The sequence below is a fragment of the Hippoglossus hippoglossus genome, chromosome 17, assembly GCF_009819705.1.
Source record: "Hippoglossus hippoglossus isolate fHipHip1 chromosome 17, fHipHip1.pri, whole genome shotgun sequence".
Classification (NCBI taxonomy): Eukaryota; Metazoa; Chordata; class Actinopteri; order Pleuronectiformes; family Pleuronectidae; genus Hippoglossus; species Hippoglossus hippoglossus.
The window spans coordinates 9124602-9135723 of record NC_047167.1 but is presented as its reverse complement, the minus strand read 5'-3'; the positions used below and the strand labels follow the sequence as shown (position 1 = coordinate 9135723).

At 40.1% G+C, this 11122-nt stretch overlaps 1 protein-coding gene across 1 annotated transcript; it reads right to left on the bottom strand.

Annotated features, from left to right (window-relative positions):
- Window positions 1-10: 10 nt before the first annotated feature.
- Window positions 11-10982, bottom strand: slc35a3b (solute carrier family 35 member A3b). The gene is made up of 8 exons (XM_034613251.1): window positions 10845-10982; window positions 6116-6363; window positions 5886-6040; window positions 5072-5194; window positions 4704-4878; window positions 2935-3053; window positions 2640-2773; window positions 11-848 (listed from the first exon to the last, which is right to left on the bottom strand). The coding sequence occupies exons 2-8, from the start codon at window positions 6318-6320 to the stop codon at window positions 749-751; spliced, it is 1011 nt and encodes a 336-aa protein (XP_034469142.1). The 5' UTR covers window positions 6321-6363; window positions 10845-10982; the 3' UTR covers window positions 11-748.
- Between the last annotated feature and the right edge of the window lie 140 nt (window positions 10983-11122).

Here is an 11122-nt window from a genome sequence, read left to right as displayed (position 1 = left end):
CACACACACCACACACACACACACACAATTTCAATCCATCCATTAATTTCACTTTGATGTAAGAAGAAAGGCAGAGCTCATTGTTTCAGCATAAAAGAGACCTTGTAATTTATGCAGTTGTTCTTGCATAAAGACTTTTATTTTTGCATTTAAATAAGGAGTGTGTTTGATATAAATACACAGGCTGTGAGCAGCAAGGTCAAAGCAGTCATATCCCATCTCATCTCATCTCATATAAAAAAGGACATTCAGCATCTTTGAACAGAGGTAACCCCTCCTCTTTGCAGCAAGTTTGCTCTTCACTCCACCACTAGATGGAAGCTCTGTCAAGATTTGTCCCTTTTTCATGGCTGCATCATCAACACCCTTCCCCTTTTGTAAATACATGATCATTTAACTCACATTATGCAACTGAAATATTTCACTAAAACATACCCAAACATTCATGTGGCCAAGGTTTCATCAGTTTTTTCCTGCTGGTCCCTTCACACTGCATGGATAACATGTTTTCGGACATCAGAAAAATACATCTACAAAGCAAATGTATTTGACATCATTGACTAAGAGGTGTGATGGGGCCCATCTAGTCGCAACAGTCTCCAGTTGTAGTTGTTGGGAAGTAACAGGTTTGATCACCTCCATGTTTTTACCGCATCCTTCATTTCCAAATACTCTTGGATGTCACATGTCATAGAGTTCCACTCCTTCTATGCTTGGTGGTGATTTTCTTTCAGGTGGCACAGTTCATTCAGGTCTCTATCTTGATGATGCTAACACAGGCAGGTTTGCACTTGTAGCTGTAAAGAATGGTGGAGGCCATAACCAACATGGTCCCCAAGAAAAATAGTCTAAGAGGACAAAGAACAAAAAGGAGAGAAAAATAAAGACGCATTAAAAATTAATTCAACAAACAAACAAACAGCTGTGCACGCAGTCTACAGCCATGAATGCTAGTGAGGTGGCACCATAGACTGTATGTAAAGATGGACGACATGAATGCTTCCTAAAAGTGAAGCCAAAGGTTGTTGATTGCCACCTGGTGGCTAGCTGCCGGTAGTGCACGGTAGTTCTTATCACACTGGTGTTTGTTTCAGTGTTAAGTTTCCCTTTAAGTCTGGTTTTACTCAGCTATGTCATGTGATAAAAACTGACACGGACATGCGATTGGTCGAGTGTATCTGCAGCACTATCCCCTCATCGCTACTGTGCAGATTTTGGCTCCAAATGCACAAGATGACAGCGTTTGTTTCAAGGATATTTTGGCTTCATTTCTAGATAATGAGAGGAAGTGGAGATTTGTCGTCCAAAATGAAGATGCGCATCTTTCGGTCTGTCGATAACAATCAAAGCCTCGTTGGAACAAATGAGTGGATTCAGAAGGTGAAACTCTGGAGTGCTTTTACTTTGAAACGGGTTCGGAAAGTGTTGTAAATACAATTGTGTCATAGAGATAAACATTGTGGTTCACAGCAGAATAAACAGAGAAAATTATCTTTCACCTGAGCTTTAATGTTTATCTGATGAATTTATGTCACAAACAAATGGTTGCAACACTTTCTGTATGCCATTTCAAAATAAAAAGCACTCCAGCGTTTCTGTTGTTGGAATCGATTTCCTTGTTTAAAAAGGTTTTTTTTATTGTTAAATATTTGCAGGGCTTCATACTGTGTAGTACTGGTATTTATTTGAGTACAAGGGACTTCTTTCATACAGGGCAATAATCATATTTGTGGCCATATTCAAATCAAAGCCTGAATGTAAAAACATTGTGCTGCAGTAGCAGTTCCTCTGCAGAACATGATGTGGAACTGAGAAGCTACCTATTGTGCATTGTAAATATGAATGGATATTAATTTGAATATTGTGCATTGAACAGAAAAAGTTGCACAACTGCCCTTCTTTATGTAGATTTATTTCTTGTTCATTCAGCCTTCAACAGAAATTGCAAAAAATAATAAGTGTGACCCTCCTAAGTGGGTTTTTTGAAAGATATCAGGGTGGTAGATCTCAGCTTACGTTTGGAATTAAAAAGTGATCTTGGGCTCGAAAAGGCTGGTGACCACTGGTCTATGGGTTACACTCAGGCAAAACTGTGCTTAGCTAATTGCCAATATTAGCATGCTTACATGCTCATAATGACAATGCTTGCATATATTTAATTGTGTTTAGCAGTTATAACGTTCTAATTAGCTCAAAGCATTAAAGTATAGCTAAGACTCAAGGGAATATCATTATTTTTGAATGTATTTATAGTGAACTAGAATATTGGGCAATTGAAATTTGGACACGAAGATGGTGCTAGAGGAGTCAGTCAGTTACTTATTACAACATATCCTGAAGAAAAACTCAATGTCTGAGCAAAATTAATGGAAATTCTTGGTCAAAATATTTCATTCAAAATCCCACATGTAAACCATGGTGCTGGGGGGAAAAGTCAGTAGGATTTATCCTCTGGGCGTCATGAATGTCCGTTGTAAATTTCTAGAGACATTTCAGTCAGGACCAAAGTGGTGGGTTGACCAAATAACCCCTGACAGACCATATCTATCCTTAGAGCCGATAGTAAGTCTGACTAAAAACAGACCAAGAAATTGAACCTGAGCCTTGTGGGAGTTTTATGAGAGCAATGCTTGTGTTACCCAGTGGGATTGAAGTCCGTCAACAGGAAATATGAAATGAGAGCGGACACGATGATGGACAGAGATGTGGCGAATCCTTTGAGGATGTTGTCTGCATATTTAATGACCACAGCTACGACCAGCCCGCCCAGAGCCTGCAGACGGAGGATACATTTTTATGCCACATCAGGGAAACACACTCAACATTAAGACAAACCTGTAAGAGAAGTGTGTGTAAAATTTCAGCAGCAGCTTCTCAAACATGAAAATGTAACACAAATGATAATGTGAGATTGAGTAGACTCAATGACTGAACCTGTAAGACGACGACGGTGCAGGTTATCGAGTTGTAGCCCTGAAATATTCCTGACTGTCTCACCCTCTGGCCGTCGTATATCATCATTCCTATGAGCCCAAACACAAAGCTGAACAAACCTGGAGGAGACAAGAAGCAGGATAAGTTACATTTTTGTTGCTGAAAAATGTAGCCATCCACTTACCAACCTACTCATTTACCTATCTAAAGACCCACCCATCCATCCATCCATCCACCCACTTACCTACCTAAAAACTCATCCATCCATTCATCTATGAAATCTTAATTTAACTTATCAAACAGGACACAACCAGAGATGACTGCTGTCACTATAAGATGATTGTATTCGATTTGTGAGCAACTCAATAGCAGCCATGCCAAAGCCGTCTCTTCTCTCTTTGTTTTTCAGTGTAAGAGGAAACCCAGTTACATTGACTGACCTCTCCGCCACTTTCAAATCTGTGAAGAATTTGATAAGTCCAGCAGGACTAAAAGCGGCATCTCTTAAAGAAATCTAATTGAGGTCATCGCTGTAACATGGCTCCTCTTATCTCCGCCCGCTAGAGCAAGGGCAGAGTTTTCCTGACCAGAAAACCTGTCAATCTATTATTTAATAAATCATTCCTGTGATTACTTACATGGCTGTTCCATGCAGAATTGGATCCTATTAATTTATCAAGTTATCTGAGTGTTAAAGTGCATGTCCGCTTCCTAACCGACCTCTGGAAAATATACTTTGAATAATGTGATAATGTGAATCTATAATAGTTTTTCATGCCTCCAACGATTTCTATCATTGGTGATTTATGAAGGGCTGCCAAGTGTGTGTGTGTGTGTGTGTGTGTGTGTGTGTGTGTGTGTGTGTGTGTGTGTGTGTCAATATACAAAAGAAATCGCATATTGTCAAAATGTCTCAAGAGCTAAATCCTCAGTAATGTGAAAAGTCTCTGTAGTTGTCTTATCCTCTTCTGATATGTTTGAAACATTTATAAATTATGCAGCTTTATCATTATGAAATCTAAATTATCTACTTGGTTTCTGAATGATGTTTATCGAAGAGGATAAAACAGACTCTTACAGATAATGTGTTATACAAAAATTAATGGGAAAACAATGTTATCAAAGCCAAACTGAATGTTTGATTTTTTATAATTCAACAAAAGAGGAAATGCAATATGCTTTCAGCTACAGATAAAAAAGGTTTCTTGAGGTCGCTATGGAAATTAGTTAGAATAACACGATTAATTTCTCTCCTCTCACATTTCACATACCTTCACCCACATTAGGTGGGTGATCCATTAGAAACAGAGGGTCCAACTATTGGATGCCACTGTATACAGAAGACACTAGTGTATGCAGAAAGTATTTTTACCATTACTTCAATCATGTTGAAGGCTAGTTAGTTGTTATGAGTTAACTACCAAGCATTAATTCCATCCTTCCAATGACATCCAGATACATTTTCAACAAGTGAAATTATTTTAAATACACTTTGGCAGGAGAGAAGGAGGAGTAACGGATGAATAGAGAAATGAAAGAATGCAATGTTGAAGACAAAGAGAAAAGAGGGGATGAGCGAGGGGGAGGGAGCAGGTTGTGGAAAGTGAAGAGATGCAGAAAAGTAGCTGTCAAAAATAGAACAGGAGACACAAAGGGAAAAGACTCAGAGAAGCTGCTCGACAAATAATTTATGCTTCTGTCCACCGACATGATGTTCTTCAAATGCCCCATACACACTCCCCAAAGAAATCAAGGTAATCCTCACTCACCCAGCTGTATGTTACGGAGCCACACGCTCTGTTTAGTCTCCTTGAGGATTTTTTCAAAGTAAACTCCAGCAAAGCCACTGGACACACAGGCCGCCAGCACGGCCATCAGTCCCACAAACTGGGATCCTGCCGTCAGGATCTTCTGCTCCGGGTCACCTCCAGACTCTGTGGGCCACTGTGGTGGTTAAAACATCAGGTCAAAACTAATGTGCAGGGACTTTGAATCTGTCTGCTCAGAAGTGTAACTAATGGCCAAAACATCTGATGAGTGAATACAGTCACCTTCACACTACAACACTAGAAAAATCCTACACCTGTGTATTTGTTAGCTGCTCAGGGACTTCAGGTTTTTCAGTGTCTAATCGTACCTGCACTAGAACAATGCCAGCCATGAGTAGGAGCAGCGAGAGCCACTGGTGGAGGCCCAAACTCCTCCCCAGCATGGAGACACAGAACAGTGCCGTGGTGAGGATCTTCAACTGGTACGTCACCTTGGTGTTGCACAAAAACCAATGGTAAGGTAACAAAGTACAAATGATCAGGGAATACCATTTACATCAAATGGGATCTTAAGTTACCATATAAATATACAGATGACTTGATTCTAAAGGAGGGTTTCTTAGTTTCTAAAAAGCGGAAACATGATGCAGGGGTTTTCCATCCAAATACATTGGTTTTATTTACTATCAATCTTAGCTACTGTCAACACAGGGCGCTTCGGCAGTTGAGTATCAAATATAATGTTATTATTTTCCTCACTCCTATCCTATTCAGAAGCAGAAACTAATTTCATTAATAATATGTATAGATAACCTCAGTATATCTACAAAGCCGACTCCACTTTCCCCCACCATCCAAAAATGAAGCCACAATATTCCTGATATGAACTGTGCAGTCTGAGCAGTAGCGATTGAGGGGATGGAGCCACAGTAGCGAGGTCCCTCCAATACACACACTCAACCTATCGTGAGTCAGTCTCAGCTGTCAATTATGTTTTTCCCTAATTTTATAGCATGTAATAACTAATTAAAACCAAAATTGCTGGAGGTTAAACTAACTCAGTGGGATAAGAACGACCTAAATTGACAGGAACCATCTATGTCACCAGTAGTAGCTAGTAGCAGTTTGTTAGCTCAAACTGGACAAGCTGAAAGCTCAAACTGAATTTTCAAGTTTGGAAACCTGATAGGTGGCTCCGTCCAGGTTGGATAAGGCAACATAGAGCAGATTGTTCTGCAGCGTGTAGATTCCTGCAGGAATGGCCAACTTCATGGTCTCCATGGGCTTGTTCACAATCTCCTCCTTCAGCAGCTGGTTCATAGACTGCACATTGAAACCTGGCAGAGACAGAGAGCGTGTTGTCTGTAACGTAACCTGAGGACCACCCATGGAGTGATGAGAAACACACTCACTGCAATCCTTGAAGACAAACAGGGTGCAGGTGAGGACCTTGAGCACCTCGGCCAACACCACAGCGGAGGAGGCCAGGTAGCGGGGGCCATCTTCCTTCAGGGTGCGGGAGTGGCGCATGGTGAGCACCAGCGACGTGGTCTGCAACACCAGGACCCCCAGAGACACATACTTCAGCCTCAAGGAGTGTAACGAGGAAAGGACCATTTCGGGCGACTCTGTTGTACACGTTTGCAGACGACAATGGATCCTATAGGAGAGACAGACAGGGTGAGGTCAGAGAAAGGAAACACACCTGGATTCACTCGATGCATCTCGATCAGGCACAGGAAGAGAAATGCTGCTCGAGTGTGATTGAGCAAGGAACCAACTTCTGCTTTGGCAAGTCTGTGTAGAGACGCAGAAGGACAGCAATAAAGATTCAAAAACGAACTGGGAGGTGACAGTTCAGAGAGAGGGAGGATAAGGACTCCACTCTGTAATTAAAGGGTTGCAGGTCCAGCCTGAGGCAGTACAGAGCATTCCTGTGACCAGCCTGCAGCCCTGGAGCAACACGCACACAGACAAGTTATTTTAGTAATGGGGTGAAAACTGGGATACGGTTAAACCAGGTATTTTACAGATCAACTCAAAGGTCTACCAAGAAGTCGAGCTGTAGGTTTGAGTAGCCTTTGTGCCCATATTTTGATTGCATTCGTCATTGAATACAATGGCTAAACTGCTGTGAAATAGAATGAGCAAGAAATTTGAAACTTGGATCAATGACAACAAATTAAAAGCAAATTCTGCCAAAGAAACAAATAAATAAGTTGCATGTTTAAAGGCCCTTTAATCATTGTTTTTAAACAAATGCTTCCAAAGAAACATGAGCCCAGTGGGACACATGGTGGCGCTGTGATTAAGGCCCAAAGAATCAATTTTGCAACCGACAAAATTTGATACACAAGTCCAGTTCTATATGCTCTAAAAATAATAATGGTTTTTTGGCTAATTTACATATTGTGTCAACACATGAAGTAAACATGCAGAACTGAGTTACAATAAAATACTAGAAATCGATAAGATCAGTGTGATTCAATGTAATGTTCACTTTGATATTAAATCTAACAAAGAGGATCTTGGTGACTGACTAAAGGTCGAGAGGAGTTTTCCTCCATCATCAAGTGAACCAAAGCTACAATATTGAGGTTATACTATATTCATAAAAACAATATGCCTTAGGGATACTCGGGGGTTTACTGATTAAACATTGTGTATTTTACACACAATACACAATCGCTGTTTATGATTGAAAATTTGACAAATTTATAATTAAGTAATGGCATCCCACTGCCCTGTGTTGTAATCTGAGTTTCTGTTACTTGTTTCAATAGTTGGTCCAGTCCTACGTTCATGTTAGTGTACGTGTCCTCCGCGCATATATAAAGCTACAGTATACAAATACGCCACCCGGATGAAGATATGAATCACAGAGGCCAACTCAGAACACAAACATTGTGATCACACCAGACAATGGCTCACCACAGTGTTGTAAAACCAGATATAATGCGGCTGCACCCTAGTTGATATTGCAATGAACAGTCTTTTCATAACTTTCTTAATTCAAGTTTTTCTTGACCCCCTGGCCTTTGAATGGTAAATGGTCTACAGCGTTTTTCTAGTCTTGATGAACACTCAAAGCACTTAACAGTACATTTGAATGTAAATTCACTTATTCATTGATACAGAGCATCTATGTGCAGCACTTTCTCTATGAGAAGGGGCAATTTGGGGTTTCTTGCCCAAGGACACTTCGGCACCCACAGATGACTCCATATTTGGTATCCTCTTGTTCATGTCAGAGAGGATTTCAAATTTATATTTAACTTCCAATCTTTATTTATAACCCCAAAGACAGTCAAATGTTGTGATTTTTTTTACTGTATGTTACTTCTAATACAAGTACAATCAGAACCTTTTGATGCTTGTATGTAACTACAAAAATACAGTTTGACAAAGATACGTTTTACAGATAACAATAATACAATTTTACTCATAACCAAGTACATTTAACTTGAGTGTAGTGACCTTCGCTTATAAAGACGTATTTGCTCATTGTTGTATTAAGCTTTAGCTTCGATAAAGGATTTACGTAAACACGTAAACAGAGTGCAAAAGATAGAATACAGCAATAGCACACAAGTCTAATGTTTTTAGACCAGACCTTGATCTGTCATTTTCCAGTTTGTAATTACCCTACAGAAACTCTTCTTATTGTCTTATTTTATGGTTAAAATAACAGTGAATATCTGTTTTCACTTCTACCTGCACGTTTAGAGATAAAGTCATAGCAGTGTCATGATAAAAAGTGTTCAATGTACAATTCCTACTATGTTAAGTATCACACTTTGGTAAATAGACGATGTTAAACAAACCACGAAGGCCAAAGGTGTGGTGCGTTCAACACACTGGTCTCCTTATGTAGCTGCACAATCCCTCTCTGTGTATATGCGTGTGTATGTGTGTCCTTGTACACACCCAACACTCTTCCTCTCCCTCTCTCTCCTTACATTTGAGCCAGCTATGCACTTGTTTATGAAATCATCTGGTAAAACCTACGGCTGTAGAAGTATTGAGAGTTAAAATTCTTAATAAACTACAGCGTGCTGGAGGTGCAGTCATTACAAACTCAACCTGTGAAACCAAACATTGTTCAAACGTACAGAATGTTAAGTTCTGGTGGAGTAAAGAAAGTTTCCCAAGACACTAAATATGTGAGAGTTCATTTGGTAGATAATCATGTATAAATGATGCACATTACATTTCAGATATTTCCACACAATGCAAAGGGACAGCAGATACACACAATACTGTCAAGGTTGTGGAACCTTCCTATCCAGGACCATTTCAATTTCTATAACATTCTTTGTGTCCCAAGTTAAATTACTGAACACATATATCACACTTACTTCCTTAATGTGATGACTGACACTGCAACTCTTTGGCACCGTGTTTGATGTCAGATGGTAGTGATGATGATGAAGGTGATGAAGCTGGTCCTCCAGGTTTGGGTCTTGAGCAGAACTCTACTCTTCAGACTTTTGGAGGCTTTGCAAGACTCTATATTAAAGCTAACTGCAGCAGGTTGTCTTAAACAGGGATACAAACATCAGAGGATGTCTCCTCAGAATGGATAAGTCCTCAAGGCGTACTTACAGTTTTACGACGAGGTCGTTGTGCTGAGCTTTGAGCTCCTCATTGAATTAGTGAATCTTGAATCTTGAGTCTTTATCCATGAGAATTGTCCTTGTAACTTGTCCAGTTCAGGTGTTTCCAGCTGTAGTAAGATCGGCCTTTATCTTCACTGCAAAATGGGCACTGGCTTTTCTTTTATTTCGATAAGAATCATTTTGATCATTTCTATTAGAAAGTGCAACATCTTTTCTTTCTTTGCCAGTGGCCATGATGCTTGTCAGTAATGACACTGACTATAACCTGATCCCAAAAAATTTGGTTGGAACCCAACCTAGATGGCATCTCAGTAACATCTTGTCATTGTGGCTTAGCAACATGACAAAATCCAGCTTATCAAACAGCAAACTACATCAGGGGGCTTTTCAAAACTACCTTATATTTCAGAACCCCAAGGACATATCACAGATTCTACCTGTTTTTGGTTTTTCCAGAGCTAAGGTTATTGGCAACAGCTATTTGCAGGATCTCTGCCCATCACACAAAAAAAGGATTCAAATTATCAACATCCAGGCCATGTTGTCAATAAACAGTGTGCTACTTCTTGCACTACTAAGTATGGACAGACAGTGCAATATAATGAGTAACGAACTACAATAAGTAGGAAATTTGCAACGTGACAGCAGCAAGGGCAGTCAAACATTGACACCAGTAAAAGTAATAAGAAATATGAAATTAAAATGTGAAGAAATAAAAAGAAATATGGAAAAATATAAGTGGAATAAAATAACTGAAATACATACGGTGTAAGAATATGTACAAGGAGAAGGACTGCACACAAACCGTTGAATTGCACTGACAGAAAATGAGTATTGCGTTAATTAATGTTAAATTTGAAAGATGTAAAAATGCATGATGTGCCCTCTGCCTGCAAGTGTAAATATAAACAGGTCCTAAATGTTGAGGAATTTTTTAACATCCTCAAACATTACTGTATATGCCACTATATATTATGTATATTACATTATATCTGTACAGGAGAATAGTGCCTGTCTAATTCCACACATACTCCCTTCTTTCTCTCCAAGCAGTACCCAGGTTATAAAGGACCAACCAACAGAACATTGTAGTGTCTACGATCAGGGACTTTCATATCTAACTCAGATGCTCCAGACAGAGAGGCACCATCAACTCTTTTGCATATTTCTCCAAGGACAAGACAAAAGGACACAATGTGATGTAGGAATGCATCGAGAGTGACAGCAATTCTACCCATTCATGTATATTGTTCCACCTTCTGGTCTCCTTGATGCATCAAGTCTACATTAAACTATTTTGCATAAGACATCAGCTGCCGCTGAGTTCTCCTTTCACCAGCTTCCAGAAAACTTCCATCACAATAAAGGTGATCAAAAACACATCAGAGAACGGGGGTGAAAAGTAACTACATAGTAGTGCAAACTACCAGAGCTGTACAGGACAACTCACATCTGCTTCTTGTTCACTCATTCAAACTGTAACTTCCCCCCTGTCCACGTTGACAGTCTCACAGAAACTCACCTGTAGGAGTGGATCTGAGCTGCGGACGCGGATGAGGACACTCAGTCGCCGGATCGTCTTCTCTCCGCTGCTCCTCTCTCCATGTACCATCCAACCTCATGGCGTCAGGACACAGAGGAGCAGAAAAGTGGCTTAAATATAAACTACAGAATGAGGCGTCACCCCCACTCTCCTACCACACACCCCCCTTGTCCTGACATGTGGACCACGCACTCTAGAGGTCTGGCGCCGCCTGCTGGTGGACGAAAGAAGGTGGCTAATTAAAAGAGATAATCCAG